This window comes from Larus michahellis, chromosome 7, assembly GCF_964199755.1.
Source record: "Larus michahellis chromosome 7, bLarMic1.1, whole genome shotgun sequence".
NCBI lineage: Eukaryota > Metazoa > Chordata > Aves > Charadriiformes > Laridae > Larus > Larus michahellis.
In genome coordinates, this window is record NC_133902.1 from 17,787,585 (window position 1) to 17,804,072 (window position 16,488).

Consider the following 16,488-nt stretch of genomic DNA (forward strand, 5'->3'; position numbering starts at 1 on the left):
GCTTACCTGGCTGCGCATGAGAGGGAGCAGGGGAATGAAGGTTGCTTTGGTAATTCTTGCCTTGGAGAGTTCCTGTTCCTTACATCTACATAACATGGATGTTACGTCTATCGAGGAGGTGCAGCAAGGTGAGCTTCCAGCGCTGGCTGCCGTGGCCCTTCCTGATGCTCTACACTCCCAGTGGAGGAGGAGGAGGACAAAGCGCCATGAAAGAAGATGGTGGTTTGTTCTTGTCACGAGCTCAGAAGATCCTGTGATGCTTTTCCCGAGCCCTCATGAGCACATCTCATAGCGCTCAGAGCCAAAGCAACTACAGTCGTAACAACGTTTGTCTGCTACCCATGCTCGTGCTGTGGCAGCTGACAAGAGCAAATCACAAAGCATTTAGCTCAATCAGAATAAATTTGAAGTAATTTTAAATTGAAATATGCGGAGGCCACCTAGGGTTGGGTCAGGTTTCTGGGTGCGCTTCACCAAGGACTGAACCTAGTTTGAGAAGGAAAAGAAAAGGGAAACGCATTACGAGTGAGTCAGGTTGCCTTGCGCTCCTGACCAGGAGGCATCTTTGGACTGCCATAGGCTACAAAGCTGAAACTAAAATCTGTTTCTAGCCTTGATCAGCAGCAAAGGAAGGCAAACTTGCTTTGCAGCGCATCCAAAACACAGACTATAATAACCAAGATGTGATTTAAGCCGTGAGCAGAGCTTTAATGTAAACCTGTACGTACGCAGAAGACGGTAAACCATACGGACTATTTATTTCTCTCTGCTTCTGTATTTTCCCTTTCTCTGAATGCCCAAATGAGCAGCGTCGGGTGTCTTAGCACTTGGGGATGTCACGGGGTGGGAATCTGAGGGACGTGCTCTGAGTCACGGTATTGATAGAATATTGCATGGTGCGTGGTCAGATACAAGGATGTAATTTAACTGGGAGATTCGCGGCTGGCTTGTGAATGACGGTGAAACTCTCAAGTATGACGTGCGTAATAAATCTGGTTCGATGCAGAATTAATGTGGTATTCAAAATGATTATTTACCATTTGAAGTTCAGACGTGACTGTGTATGAGAAGTAAATAGCTGTGCACAAGGCATTGGGGAAGGACACTTAAAGGGGAGAAGAAAAATCCCCGCGTGCATTATTTCACAAGTGCATTCCGGGTAATACTAATGAGAATTGCACTTTAAATGCAGGATTGATTTGTGATGAGATCAGCTCTAAAGAGTGCATTTGTGGAATGATAACCTGATTGGTGGCACTGCCACTTGAAGGGCTGAAGGGGTCTAATTGGCATATAACGCACTATAAATTTATTAGCAGCTTCTGCTTTCCCATTGGCGGACCTTCTCCTGCTAACCACCAGGAAATTACCAGTTTTCAGGAGTTAGTCACTCAAGTGGCACCGCGTCTGGGTTTTAAAAAGAAGTCTACATCGCCGCTCTAATAAATCCCGGCTTAGAGCTTGTACCTCAACAGACGGCTGGAAATCGGTCACTTCTGTGGTGGACAACTTGAGCACCGTGTGTTTGCTGTTCAACTCTTCTCCTCCTTGGTTTCTTCCTCCTTCCCACCTCCTTGCCACAAACCCGAGTTGCGCAAAGACCATTAGGAGGTAACTAATCAGTTTGGCAGCCCTTGGGCTGCAGCTGCCACAAACCAGAAATTACAAATTTTTTGGCAGTTGGCGTTCAGGGCTTTGATGTCCTTATTGATCCATTCAGCCCTGGGGCACATCGGGCAGAAGAGGACATACCCACAATTTATTTTTTTTTTTTTTCAGGAGCACAATAGAAATATTCAGGAGCCGATGTAATTATTTCAGTGACTTTGCTTTTAAGATTGAGTCACAAATTAGAAAATAATATTCACATGTTTCTTCTAATTGGTAACAGATTAGGGATATTTTATCTTTTTTAAATAATTTCCAAATGTGTCCTGAAGAGAGATTTGCAGGGAAGTAGCTGAAAGAGGGGGGGCACTTATGCACTGGGAGCACTTGGGCAAGAGGCTTTAATTCTTTAATTCTGGCACGGGGCTTTTAAATCTCTGGACACTTCTCTCCTGAGGTGCTTTCCAAGTGGAACTTGCTGTCACTTTTGGCAGGTGTCTCCGGTACGGATTTTCTTTGCTGTCAGGTTTTATGCGGGTTTCCCACTGTTAAGCACCAACCGTATGGCTTGTAAATCATAAAAGCCTAAAGGTTTGCAAGTGATTAATAGGCAGAGGTGCGCAATTAGAAATGCTTCTGAAGTACTTCAGCACTCAAGTGTCTTTTGAAAGCTGAGTCCGTTCCTGATCTCACCTTTTGTGGCACGTTTGGGCAACCGCAATGTGGTGTGTCCCGTTGTTGAAAATACGCAAACAAAAAACCAACGCGGAGGTTTCATTTCTTAGGTACAGAGGAAACCTCATGGATTTCTGGAGATGTCGACTGCTGAGGTTCCCTCAAGTCTGTTTCTTTTTTTAGTCTTAGTTACTCAAGTTAATTCTTCACCTCCTTTGCTTTTTCAGAAATGCGAGCTGATCTACCATCAGCCTTTTTTAAACTCATTATCGTTTGTGGTTTCAGAAGGGGATCAAACACCTGCAGCCCACTAAAACTGAGGTAGAGGGAAGTCTCATCACTTGCGGAATGGAGGAAATACCTCAGGAGATCTAACTTGCCAAGACAGGCATCGTTTTTACTAAATGGAAATAGTCATTAAAAAAATGCAACTAATGGAAGAGTCTGATGGCGTTCCCAATTTCTGTAGAGTCCTTAGCATCAGTGAGATGGAAGAGGTGACCAAAGCAGCTGAAGAATTAACCATTAGAGGTCGTGTAGTGGAACAGGCAAAGGTGTGTTGGTGGAGAAGGGAAGATGTGTCGAAGAGGAAGACGAGGGTAGGGGATATATTGGAATTGCCGATGAGGAGACGTTGGAAGGTGAGGGGAGAGTTGGACAGCGGAGAGGTCCCTGTAAGCATCTGAAGAAGGTGGGTCACAGAAATGCTGCCCGCAGGGATGGTCCAGGTCCTTCCCAGCCCTCGAAACCTGCTGCTGCAAACATCCCTGCCTTCCACTGCTGACTCGCGCGGAGCGGGCATTTGTTTTTATTTGCTTGCCGCTCCAAATGTGTTTTTCTTCACAGTCTATGCTCAAATACAATGTTTATTACTTGTATTTTCTCTTTTATGTCTTATATAAATTCAGTGTAATGTTGGGGTGTTTTTTTCCAAATACTCCAGAGTATCACCTTATTGCTTCTGCTGGAATTAAGGTAATATTAAAGCCCCCTGAAAGGGCTTTTGTTGTTCCTTGCAAACCAAACTATAGGCTTGCTCAGGAGTTATTGGTAACAAAAGGATCAAAATTGTCAAGAAAATTCTTTTAAGGTCTTTATGAAGTGTTACAATTAGACTGTCCTCTTCCAGTGCCTGATCCTCGGGTAAGGATTGCGTTCCCCTTCTGCAGCCCTCAACGTATTTTTTCCATTTTGGATCATCGAAGCCACCTTTCTGTGCTAAGGAAGCTCTCATTTGAGATCTCTTTAATTTCTACGCCGCAAGTTTGTCAGCCCTTTGGGTAGACCTGGGAGGGTTTTTCCCCCCCTCTCTCATTATTTATAAGGCATTGGTGCACTCATAGTTATGCTGCTTCTTGACTTTACAGCGTGATGAGCAGAGGAAAAGCTCCATTTCTCTTCTCTCATCTGTTTATGATGTGATATGTTCCAAAGCAGATCACATCAGCGACTGTTATGGTATCCTTAATGCGCTGTGATAGTGGCAGCGCGGGAGGAGCTGCCGGGAAGCGCGGCGCTGATGGACGTCCCTGTTACATGCCACATTACTCAGGGTCTGTGGGAACCTCACTTGGCGACCTCGCTCCGTCTCTCACCTGGCACAGATTATTGAGATTTATGCATTGAAATATTTGTATGTCACTTCTCCCCACCGCTGCCTTTGAATACTGTACAAGAGCTTCCTCTAATATGAATATGAAAGCACGAGCCTGGTTTGGGGTGAAAAGAAACAGATTTTAAAACATAAATAACCAAAATAACAGACTACCTTCATTTCCACAACACGTTTCATTTTTAGCTCCGTTATCAGTTCAAAACTACTTCCATGTTTTGTGTGAAAATTGATTTCAAATGCACTTTTCATATTTTTTCCTTAGAAGGGGGGAAGAAGGTATGTAATGATTTCTTGAGCTATATTTAAAATAACATTGCGTTAAGTATAGCCTTCCTATAGGAGAAAATTAGTGTTAACAAATTGCAAGTTAATGGAATCTTCTAAACTGAGTGACTGTATGTCAGACTGTAAACTGAAATTTCCAGTGTTTAGGTACTGGCACGGTGCAATTTGATTTATACACTTAAGGCATCAGGTTAAATACGGTTACACGTGAATAATGAAATGCATTAGGTGCATGTTTGCAGTTACTGTACTCTGCGTGTATATGTATCTGTATTACTGAAAACAAGCAAGAAGCAAATATACTCCTTGGCTTTTAACATTTTCATGCAGCCGTTGTAGAGCAACCTTTGGCTTTTTTTGGGTTATATTTGTAGTATGCCCGAGTGTTGAGGTTGACTACCCAAAAAATGGAAGCCATCCATGGCTGTACGTAGAACCACACCTTGATAACTCACTTATTAGCCTTGGTTTTTGGTAGCCAGCACAGTGATTTAAATTTTCCATGGATGTGTATATGCTTGTACATCAATATCTAGGTCAAAGGAATGGGATCGTGAACTCAGTAGTTCTTCTGTTGGTCAGCAGAGGGTGGGTGGAAGGGAGCACTGATTCATGGCTGTTGTATTCCAGATTCTCATAAGGTCTCTCCTTGCACATCTTAACAGAAACCCATCTTCCTCCGCTGTTCACAGTGCTTTTTTAATTGTTTTCACCAAGCTAAGTGTTAAAAATCCGTAGAGTTCACCATTGTTCGGGTTTTTTTCCTCCTAAACATTGCTGGCAATGCTGTTTAAAAAAAATTCCGGGGCTTTTGGGGGGGGAAAGTACAATTTGTGGCATTCTTCAGGCTTTTTGTTAAATCTCTAGGGACTCTTTTCATTTCACATAGTTGCACGGAACAAAAAAAAGCTCGGATTTGTGTTGAGAAAAGACTTAACCAGCTTGCCGGGCTTACAGTTGTCACACTTACGTTCTTTATTCTCAACTTAATAAGCCTTTTCTCAGTATCTGCAGTATTCCCTACCGTTGTACGTCACGTAGCTTTTGCTTAACTTTATACAGCATCAACCTCAGATGTGATATATTTTATCCAGTATACCTTAAAAATTATTAGATTGAATGCTGTGCAATGAGAACATAAGTTTGCTGCAATTCTATGTGATATATCAGGGCCCACAATTGCAGGATATTTATCTAAAAAAGCCTGAAATCCGTAAACCTTGATGTCTCGGCCAGGCTGGTAATTAATGTTGTGCAGTAATAAATCCTGCAGGTGTCTTAACACCTAAGGGAGAGCTGCTGGTTACTTTGTGGCATGACTGGAAGGCTAACCTAGATGTGCAGCAATAACAGCTATTTTGGAGCCCTGTGTCAGGGGATGCTGTCAGAAGAGAGGGCAAAGAAAGTGGAGAAGCTCCGCTGAATCCAAATTACGATTATACCGGTAAGTGTCATGCAAGACGTGATTAATTTGAGAAGCACATTCAGCTTTGCACGTATGAGCGATCTCTGTCCGTCATGCTCAGTAGGGCTTTTTTTTTTTTTTTTCCTCCTTATACACACAGGTATAAAAGGAAAACTGAAAAATGTAGTAGTAGAGCTAATGGTGGAGAAGATCCTGACCTGTGGGCTTCAGAAAACAGCTCCCTGACGGTGCGAGGGGCTTTGGGCATGCTTCTGATGGGAAACCGACTTTATTCCTGTCTTTTGGGGCCGATATTTTGTCTTGGTTGCTTGAATAGGTCTGGTGGTAGGAGAAGTATCTTGAATTCGGAATATTTCTACAGCACTGGATTGTCTCCCTCTGCCCCTCCTGGCTGATGGACAAAACTTGGCAGGTTTGACAGCGGGTTGAACTTTGTCGTCAGCCAGATAACTTCCCCCGGCAAAGACAGTAATTAAATAATTTCCCAGCTGGGTTACTGCGCTGCTCACCTGGAGAGCCCTGGTGCAGAGGCCAGGACAAGATGCAGGTTGGCTTATCTGCAACTTTCCTATAGGGCTGCCCTTCGTCCGTCAGGGATGTTTAACTTCTAAGAAGTAATAAGCTTAATAGGTTGACTTTATTTAATTATTAATGATCCCTTTCTGTCCTTACAGCTCATAAAACACCCTGTAGGTTGGCAAAATACTCATAATATTGATCAGGAGCCAGGGAGATATTTATTTCCTCTTTGCCCCAGCGCACATAAATCTTGGTCCTTTGCCTCCTTTTCCTCGGCAGGCGGGATTTACAGTGGCCTGTTCCTTAAAAGCTTTTCATAATTAAGGAATAAATGCCCATCGGTCTTTGTTTGCTGTCTGGAGCCCTCTTGTTTGCCGGGGACTTATATATCCCCGGTGGGCTTGTGCGCCTTCCCCCTTAGCAACGCAGCTGGGGAGAGAAGGCATGCATGCTAGGAAGCAGTCAACTGCTAAGCACTTACTTTGCAATAGAGTGGGGTCTTCTCCTGCAGAGAGAGGAAGCCCCTGTGTTTTCTCAGCATATTGTTCCCAGCTCCTCTTCCATGCCTCTCCTCCCAGTTCCTGCTTTGCTTGGGGCAGGAAGACACTTTGGAAATTCCTTGCTGCTAGCCCTTTCTTCTCGCCTTCTCTTCTTCTCCCCCCTTTGCCAGTTGCAATTAAAAACATCGTGAACCTTTCCCAACATTTCAGTCCTGTCTCTCCCCCCACCCCGATGTTTCTCTTTCACCCATCCCAACGTCGCATGGCCGACTCTATCCAAAGCCATGCGGTTTATCGGATAAACGCCGGGTCATCGCAAAGGGGTTTGTTTAAATGGCAAACCCTGGCACAACCAGCTGCCCAGCGCTGGTCATTAGGTGATGCATGCTTCTTGCATGCTGGACCACAAAGCTAATGACACATTCTGGGACTCTCCAGGAGTTTGGGAGGTACGGGGCTTAGATTTATTTAATTTTCTTGGAAGAGACACATTAACCTTGTCAGCTGGCCAACAGGAGAGAAAATTTGGCAGTGCTCTTGCTGAGCTGGCCAGGTTACTACTGCGTTAAATGGTTGTACTTCAGTGAGCAACCAGAAATGGCAACACATGGGCACAGCACGTGCATGGCAACACTAGAGAGACCATTTAGAGGCCTCCACAGTTAGAGAATTATTTTCTTTAGCAAGAGAGAAGAAAAGATAAAAAATTTCAAGAGCTTTTTAGTGTTGTCAGAAGCGTGAAGGTTAAAACTTCAAAATGCCGGTACCAAACCTGTTCAGTATTTCTGATTGCAGGAAATCAGTGCTCTGCCGTGGTAAATACCTGCTGTCCATTATGTTTTTAATGCAACCTTTCAAAATTTCATAGAGCCTTTTAACAAACGGTGAGTCATTTCAGAGAACAAGCAAGTGACACAACATTTTTGTCATCCTTGTTATCACTTTGCTAAGAACAGAGCTGCTCTTGCGCTGGAGCTGTTGAATTTGATGGCAAGTTCTCAGTCTCTCCATCCACATGCTGTTGCCTCCACAATCAATTCTGAGTCGCCGTGTGAACATGGCTTTTATTTCCACCCTGCATATCCTTTTCGTGTTTGCCTTGCATGCCTCTCTGCCAAGTATATGTGAGAGGCAAAGGAAATTGAAGGCAGGGTGGGCAGGAGCGAGGAGGAGTAGGATGGAGAGTCGAGGAGGGGTAGGATGGAGAGTCGATACCAGCGGGACGTGGTTCCTGCTTGGATTTGTCCAGTGTAAAACCCCACACGTTTAACCGAGGTGGGAGAGCCACACGATGCACTCTACGGGGCTGAGCTCTGTAGGACATGGGCTCCTAAATGAGCATCTCTGGTGCAAACCCTCAAGTGGAGAACGCAGCGTAGCTCCTGGAGCGAAGCCGTGCTCTAAGCAAATGTGCTTTTTATATTCTGTCATGCTACCTAGTTAGCCCTCCCCCCTTACAGTGCCCAGTATTTATGTTTCCAGATAATAACAATGTGATGTGGCTGGCAGAGTAATTTAAATAATTGGACATTATCTTGAGAAGCAAGCACCTAATTAGATCAAAATAAACTGAGAACTGAAATTTTCATCTGTTTCTAATAACCTTTTACCTATGTAGGGTACCACTGCCGTGGCAGAGATTTTGTTATTCACACCAGTGTGTGTGCTTAGCGTTCACTAGTGATGGAGACTCCTGCAAGAGCAAAGAGCTTGGTGGTATTTTTTGTCCAAGGCTTAGTGGCTTATTCCTCTCCTGGTACCACAGGGTATTTTGCCATCTTACTCCGTTGTATTTGGCCCTTGTATAAGGGCTAAATATATGTGTATGTATTGTTTGTGTGAAGTTTGGATCAGCAGTCTGGCTTTGAATGCACAGCTTCAGAGATAAGAGGCTCAAAGAAAGTCTGATCTTATACCTCTATTTTTTGCTTTCTCTCAATTTTATTTAGGATTATAAAGAAACTCTTAAGTTTCTTTATAATCTATTAGTCCGTTATGCACATGCGTTGAAAAAATAGCAGCTAGCATGGTCACTGAAGAAGAGAGAAGTCATTTTAGTAGATCTGAGGAAGAGGCAGCTCACACATTCTCTAGCATTAGGTATAGAATCATAGAATCACCGAGGTTGGAAGGGACCTTTCAGATCACCGAGTCCAACCATCAATGTAACTCTGACAAAAACGATCACTAAACCGTATCTCTAAGCGCTATGTCTACCCGGCTTTTAAAAAGACCGTATCGTAACGGGACTGTATGAGCACATGATGATGTAGCCTCTCCTTTAACACTCACTTTAATCTGGTCCTGAGAAAAGGACTCTGCTGGATTTTAAAAGTTCAGTAAAAGAGTCTTGTTTTAGCTTGTCTTGAAAGTCTCTGGTGGTGAGGGGGTCATTTAGAGTGGAAGTTACCAGGATTACAGCTAAGGGAAGCAAACAAGGGAAATATTTACTAGCCGATGTACATTTCCTTTATTTTTAGGGATTGGTTCGGCGTCTTTCTCCTGATTAGTTGCTCTCCCTCACATTTCCTCGTACTCTTATTCAGTTGATTTATTTAAAGGTATGTCAGCGCTGGCTGAAATGAAACACTGTGCCTCCTCTTCCTGCTTATTGCTGACCGCTCCAATAATTCATTTTTTAGCTCATTAGCTAACAGGGGATGTGAACAGTGGTCCTCCAGGGAACGGCAATGAGGTTAAGTGATCTACTGCTGACAACTCTGCTCTTGGACTGGCCTTCCTTGGGGGAAATGAAACCTCAAGCAAGACAAGCTGTGGATCCCAGAAGTGAAATTGGGGCATCAGAGCAACAATTACAGTATTTATGTCTTGTTGTCGGGATTTCTAAGATGAATGTGAGCGGTGGAGCTCACGGGGCTTCCCATTCAAAATGAAGTGGTTTGTGCTGGAGGTGGAGGGAGGATGTCCATGGACGTTGGCTTTCTAGGTACTCGTTCAAAAACAGTCCCTCTACATTGTGGCTGTCTGTGAGACATGGGCGAGCACGCTTTTCCTCCTACCTCCATGATAAAGTTTTGTTTTCTGCCAGAAAATGCGAATGACGTATCTTTCTTGTGCCCAGTTTGTACAGCTGAATAAGATCTAAATCTCATTTGATAGTCGATGTCAGTGACGTGCTGCCCCCAAATGTCTGAGGCTTTTAAAACACATTTATTTTTGTATAAAGCGTTTGCTCTGTTCCCACCACGACCCTTAATGTGATTCCAAAGGTAGAATTGGGCCTTAATGAATCAAGTCATTTGGTGCCTTGCGCGGTCAAGAAAAATAAGGTGGGCTTTCTGGAAAGGGAAACTGAAGTGAGGTAAAATAACCACGTGCGAAGGTTGGATTTTTAGGTGAACGTAGCCCAGTGGCACAGCCTGCTGCTGGCTGCAGGGCCCTGCTCTGGCCAGCCGTGCCGCTGAGCGTCTCCTGAGGGACACAACATCTTCTTACCTGCTGCCCGGCTCTCCAGCAGATCTCCTCCGGTGAAGGGATGATTCCTGGCCAGAGCATACCGTCAGCATTAATGCCGAGCATTTACGGGTTACCTGATCATACTGCAAGAGAGTGCTTTCAGGAAGGACCTTATGGGGACCCCATGGGAGGGACTCTTTGTCAGGGAGTGTAGCAATAGGACGAGGGGTAATGGTTTCAAACTGAAGGAGGGTAGATTTAGATTAGATCTCAGGAAGAAGTTCTTTGCTGTGAGGGTGGTGAGCCCCTGGCCCAGGTTGCCCAGAGAAGCTGTGGCTGCCCCATCCCTGGAGGGTTTCAAGGCCAGGTTGGACGGGGCTTGGAGCAACCTGGGCTGGTGGGAGGTGTCCCTGCCCAGGGCAGGGGGTGGCACTGGGTGATCTTTAATGTCCCTTCCAACCCGAACCATTCTATGACCATGTGCATCCTCTCCATCACTGATGCAGGTGGCAGTGTGTTCCCCTCCCTGTTAGATTTATTTTTCAAAGGGGTTTTCTGTTCTTTTCTCAGCCCTTTGAGACAGTAGGATAAACCCGAGCAGGACTGGGTCGTTAGTGTCTGTCCCGCTCTCTTGCGGCCTTGCCTAGTCTGACCTGCCTTTGTGCTGCTCCCGTGACACATGGGAAATTCGTGCTGATGAATTTGTAAACCGGCAGCCTAAAGCTCTGAAAGCCACCGCCTGAACTTGGCGCTTACCATCTCTGTTTTGCTACATACCATTTTATTATTATTAAGGTTTGAGATTAATTAGGAGTGGAAGGAGACTTGTGTAAACCGGGTAGATTTCTAAACAGAAAGGCACTTCTGCTTAAGTGACGGTGTTTGCAGCAACCACTGCTCTGATGGGAGCCAAAAGTTACTATCGCTCAAGAGATGGTCTGGGGGAGAGGGGAAATTCATTTGCAGACTCTTGACTAGTCTAAAAAAATGTTATTAGTTATGTGTCTGAGGTGTATTTTGCCTTTAGGACGTATGGGCGTATGAGAAATAAATTCCCTAAGCCCTGATGGGTGCCTCTGTTGTAAAACAGCGCAGGTTGAATCACTTCATTTTTCAGTCTGCCACGTTTTAAACACGTACTGGATATATTGGTTATACTCTCAATACCTCTATAAGCGTTTGAAAAACATTAAATGTTTGCTAAAATTTCTTGAAGGTACTCTAGATGGATACTGGAGCTAGGAACTGTTGCAGTGTGACAAGAATGCCCATTTTATTGTAAATAATTGCATATGTGTTACTTTATCCTCCTCATGGCACTGGTTTTGGTTTGGGGTTTTTTTACCTTAAAAAAATACAAATGCAAAAACCACGAATTAAAGATGCAGTAGTATCAGAAGTCTTTTTCTTCCTCCTCTCCATCTGGAATACATGAAATGATACTCTGTTTATCAGATCCTGCCATCAAAGGTTAATTTGCATCTCCCCAAATGTGGGGCTTTTTGGTGTGTCTTTTAGCTCGCCAGAGTCATTCAGAGGTTTGATTTAAAGGAAGCGCTCTTTGTGTTAATTTTCTGTTTGCACTTTTTTTCTCTGGGGAGGGGGAAAAAAAAAAAAAAGGCAAAAAAAAAAAAGCCCTGGTGGACCTGTTTGTAAGGTAGATTGCGGTGGGGCAGAGAAGCGGATGCTTTGGGAAGCCGGGCCTGAAAGCATCCAGGGAGGTCAAAGCAAGGTCACTCCACATGTACCAGGAAATGATGCAAAACTAATCCAGATTTGCTGTTGGAAGGATCTGTTTACATAAGTATTTAAAAACAGATTAGGGCTAACCTGACACTAGATTACTGGGAGTAGTGTAAACAGGGCTGAAAGGCGTAAACAGAGCTTTGCCTTTTGTACTCCAGGGGAGAAGATCTGTCACCAGTAACGAGTCGCCTGGCTTAGGTGATGTATATGGTTTTCACAGGCTGGACAGATCACCTGAGGTACCTCTAAATGGGACTTTGTCTAGGGCTAGATCTCTTAGATCACATAATTGTATGGTAATTTTTTTAATGGAGAGTTGAGAGACTTGTTTGTAGTCCTTGTTATCCCGTAACCTAATAGCATCCAGGAAGCTTTTGATAGTTCTTTGACGTATCAGGAGGAAATGGCGCTTCAAAGTATTGTTTTGGTGGTTTGTGTTTTGGAAAAACAAACAGAGGAACCGTCCATATGCCTTTTGCATTGGAAGCCTTGCTCCGCTTGCAGAAGGAAAAGGCACCCCTGCAAGCAAGGCTCCCACCTGAAAATGGAAGCCCAGGTGTTTGGTCACTTTTGGTCTTAGATACAGAAATTTGGTGCATTTTCTGTGATGTATTTTGCAGCCCACCTTAACCCTAACGTGGAACCAGGCTGCCTGATTTGTCTTTGGTCTTCACAATGGTGAAGGCTCTTGCACTGACCTCCTGCCAGCCCTCAGGGAAGTCCAGGGGGGTTTAAGACCTCCTGGCTGTTGTGATCTTACGACTCCACGCTCACGGCGTCTGCCGTGGGGGATCTCAGACATTGCAATAATAAGGCTCGGTAATGATGAGACGGGTGACGCAAATATCACTGCAAAGATAAGGTTTGGATGAACTGTTTCTACGGGGTCTTTCTTGCCAAAAATTTGAAGGGAGAATAATTTTCTTTTTGGTTAACCACTGTTTGTTAGCACACCGATAGCCAAAATGCCGCCATTTAGAGGCTGTGAAACCATGTCAGTGTGACATTATCTCCTTTGACTTCTCTAGGGAAGAAAAAGAGCGCTGGATACGTGCGAAATACGAGCAGAAGCTCTTCCTTGCCCCGCTGCAGTGCCTGGAGCTTTCTCTGGGCCAGCATCTACTGAGGGCTACAGCTGAGGAGGACTTGCGGACAGTCATCCTGCTCCTTGCCCATGGGACCCGGGAAGAGGTGAACGAGACCTGCGGAGACGGTGATGGGCGTACTGCCCTCCACTTGGCATGCAGGAAAGGAAATGTGGTATTAGTGCAGCTCTTGATTTGGGTAAGTACTTGGTGCCCAGGCAAGGGGGCTGAGTGGGTTGGCTTTCGCTTGGCTGTGTCCTTCAGCAGGATGTCCCAAACCTCCTACTTGCGAGTTCCACAAAGCCTTTGCTGGTGTCCCAAGTCTAGGTGTTCCTCATTGCGTGCTCTCAAAAGAGCAATGTGATAAAAAAGTGTATTTCTGCCTGTCTGCTCCTAGTCGATGGAAAGTAAAGGAGAGCGTAGGAAATGAGGAAGGAGAGGTTTCCCTAGCACCTGTTTGAAACACCGACATGGCAAATTCTGTTCCACACATGAGCCTCTCCCTGTAGAAACATTTACATATGTCATAGAATCATAGAATCTTCATGGTTGGAAAGGACCATTTTGATCATCGAGTCCAACCATACACACACCAAAAAAAAAAAAAAACACAACCAACCAACCCACGATCTCTGCCACTAGAGCATGCCCTGAAGTGCCAAATCTAGACGTTTCTTAAATACCTCTAGGGATGGTGACTCAGCCACCTCCCTGGGCAGGCTGTTCCAGTGCCTGACCACTCTTTCAGTAAAGTCATTCTTCCTGATATCTAATCTAAACCTCCCCTGCCCCAACTTCAGACCATTCCCTCTGGTCCTGTCATTATTCACCTGGGAGAAGAGGCCAACACCCACCTCTCTACACCCTCCTTTCAGGAATTTGTAGAGGACAATGAAGTCTCCCCTCAGCCTCCTCTTCTCCAAGCTAAACATGCCCAGCTCCCTCAGCCTCTCCTCATGTGACCTGGTCTCCAGACCCCTCATGAGCCTGGTAGCTCTCCTCTGGACACGCTCCAGCACTTCAATGTCCCTCTTGTACAGAGGAGCCCATGTGACTCGGTACTGCTCATGTTGTCAGGCTGGTGTCCTGCCTGCTCTCTTCTCCCTCTCCCCATCCTCAGTCACATTCAAACCAGTCTGTCCCCAGTCTGCTCCCTCCAGTTTAATGCTCTGTTGGCACCGCAGCTTCCAACAACACATCTCTTCTTTCCATAGTATGGCGTCGATGTGATGGCACGTGATGCCCATGGAAACACAGCATTGGCCTACGCCCGGCAGGCCTCCAGCCAGGAGTGCATTGACGTTCTCCTCCAGTATGGCTGCCCCGATGAGCGCTTCGTCCTCATGGCCACTCCAAACTTGTCCAGGAAGAACAATAACCGGAACAACAGCAGCGGAAGGATGCCCACCATCATCTGAGGAGCTCACTCATGTATTCGCTGACCTGAATTACATCCGCAGCCTCATATTCCTCCATCCCCATCACAGTTCTGCTCTGTGAGTCTGGTAACTCTCCTTTTCCCTTTTCCCTTTGGTACATCCCTGTCCCATCCAGAAACGGCACAAGGGGATGAGAAGGAGCAAAAGGGGCTGCAGGGAAAGCAGTTGTTTGAGTGACAGCTCTCAAGTGATGGAAACAAGCGGGCGAGAGCGCGTGGGTTGAGCAGGACACGCCGCGCGTGGCACCAGGACCATGGGAGAGCGGTCGTCCCCGGCGGGGGGGACGCAGGCTCCCCGAGTGCGGAGGGAAGGGGCGGAGGGAGAGGCGAGCGAGAGAAGAAGGAAGGAGAGATGGTGACTTTCCATAACTGACAGTTAAGCACATCAGTACATTTCACCTCTACCAAACGCGACGCCTGGATTTCATTCTCTTCTCTGAAGAGCTTGACGGCATAAATCAGAAGCAAGCACAGAGTTTGTCAGGTTTGAAGCTCCTATGATGGTATGTGTCAAATCAGTTGTAGCTAATCTGTCCGGGGAGAATACTGGCTTCATTACACTTGTATAGTTGAGTTCTTCCAGCATTACCGCTGTTTAATAGAACATGATTAGTCATCACGGAGAAAAAAGCATATTAGCTGAGGAGGTAGTTACATGGCACGCTTCGGTGATTGCTTGGATGTGATTGCAATATTCTTAGAAGCATCATATTATCTCAGACATGTTCTTTCAACCCCTTGGAGCCCTCCTTTCTAAATTCACTGTCATAATTTAGTATCTGTTTAATTTTTCAGTCCAAAGAGAGGAAATGAGTTGCTGAGTGTTATTTGACTGCAGTCTCCTTGGTGTAAAAACAAAATGGAAAAAATAAATAAGAGTAACTATGAAACACAAAAAGGAATAATGAATACCGCTAAGGAAAAACATTTCAAGTAGGTTTAGTGAAATTAATAAATGCATTAAAGGCTAATATTTTTTTCAGCCAGCAGAAATAGATTCTGTCATTTTGCCAAGGTAAATGTGTTGAGTTTTTGGTCACTCCTGTGATGCATTGCCTAACTTATACAGATTTTTGTATTGTGTCTCTAGATTATATGTATGTAAAATCTATTTGAATAAAAAAAAAACGTAAATATGCATCGATTTTTTTTTTTTTTGTACAGAAAATGACATCTCTGTTAATTTATAAACTATAATGGATGTGAACTAAATAATGTGCAACTAGTTAGGATCTGTGGGTTACAGATCATTGTATGCTGAAAATATTCCCAGCAGTGAACTCTTGTTTCCATCACAAGCCTTTGAGGAACATATCAGAAGGAGATTGTGGCACGTTTGGCACGGAAAAAAAAAAAAATGTACAAGACCTTTTAGAAAGGCAAAAGAGGCTGTTTCTCAGCGCTGTAAATATATTTTACTCCAGAAGACACAAAGCTTTCACAAGCCAAGACAAAAAGCCCTAGCCTGGCTGGGGGAAGATCAGATTTGATTAAGTTCAGAATTGATAGCCTTCACCGTGGCGGGCAGGACATGGCTGCGCTTGACTCCCAACTTGGCTGCTTTCGGGAAGAAAAATGGCTTGTGAAAGTAGCCTGGACAGTTCATTTGAATTCCAAGTTTTAATACTCGATTTGATTATTTTGGTATTACCGGGCAGATCCCAGCTTCTCCTGTTTTCAAGGCGATAGGATTCTGGCGCAGGGACGCAGGCTTGTACGGTTTTTGGCAGGCGGAAAAGTGATATTTTTTTTTTTTTTTTTTTTTTTTTTTTTAAGTGGCATATGGCAATGTGAAGCGGGGGAAGGGTATATCACGGAGCAAGTTGAAAACTCAACTGAATTCAATGGCAAAGGAGCAATTATGTGAAGGCAGTGAGGTGCACACCGCATAGTAATTTGCAAATCTACCTGCTCATACGTATTTCCCAAGCCTTCGGTGGTGCTCTTCCTTGGGGCTCTGGATTTCATTTGGCACACAAATGGCAGGAGCGTAGCCATTGCTAAAGAAAACTCTATGTGGACAAAACGTGAAGGAAAAAGAACAGAATCTGATTATCTTAAGGAAAAAAAAAATCGGAAAATTATGGTTTTGATGTAAAATCATCAAATTGTGGAAGGAAAGTGAGCCTCAAGGTGGAAGCGCGAGAATATTGACCAGCTTTTCCTATTCGGTG

The 16,488-nt window shown here is 44.7% G+C and overlaps 1 protein-coding gene across 18 annotated transcripts in view; it reads left to right on the forward strand.

Annotated features, from left to right (window-relative positions):
• The window catches only part of AGAP1 (ArfGAP with GTPase domain, ankyrin repeat and PH domain 1), a 385,263-nt gene extending 369,604 nt beyond the window's left edge, over positions 1–15,659 (forward strand). For all 18 annotated transcript variants that reach the window (XM_074595890.1, XM_074595893.1, XM_074595895.1 and 15 more), the window contains 2 exons: positions 12,820–13,075; positions 14,091–15,659. In XM_074595890.1, coding sequence (XP_074451991.1) covers positions 12,820–13,075; positions 14,091–14,294 — 460 coding nt within the window. In that variant the 3' untranslated portion in view covers positions 14,295–15,659. The remainder of the gene's footprint in view (positions 1–12,819; positions 13,076–14,090) is intronic.
• The last annotated feature ends 829 nt before the right edge of the window (positions 15,660–16,488 follow it).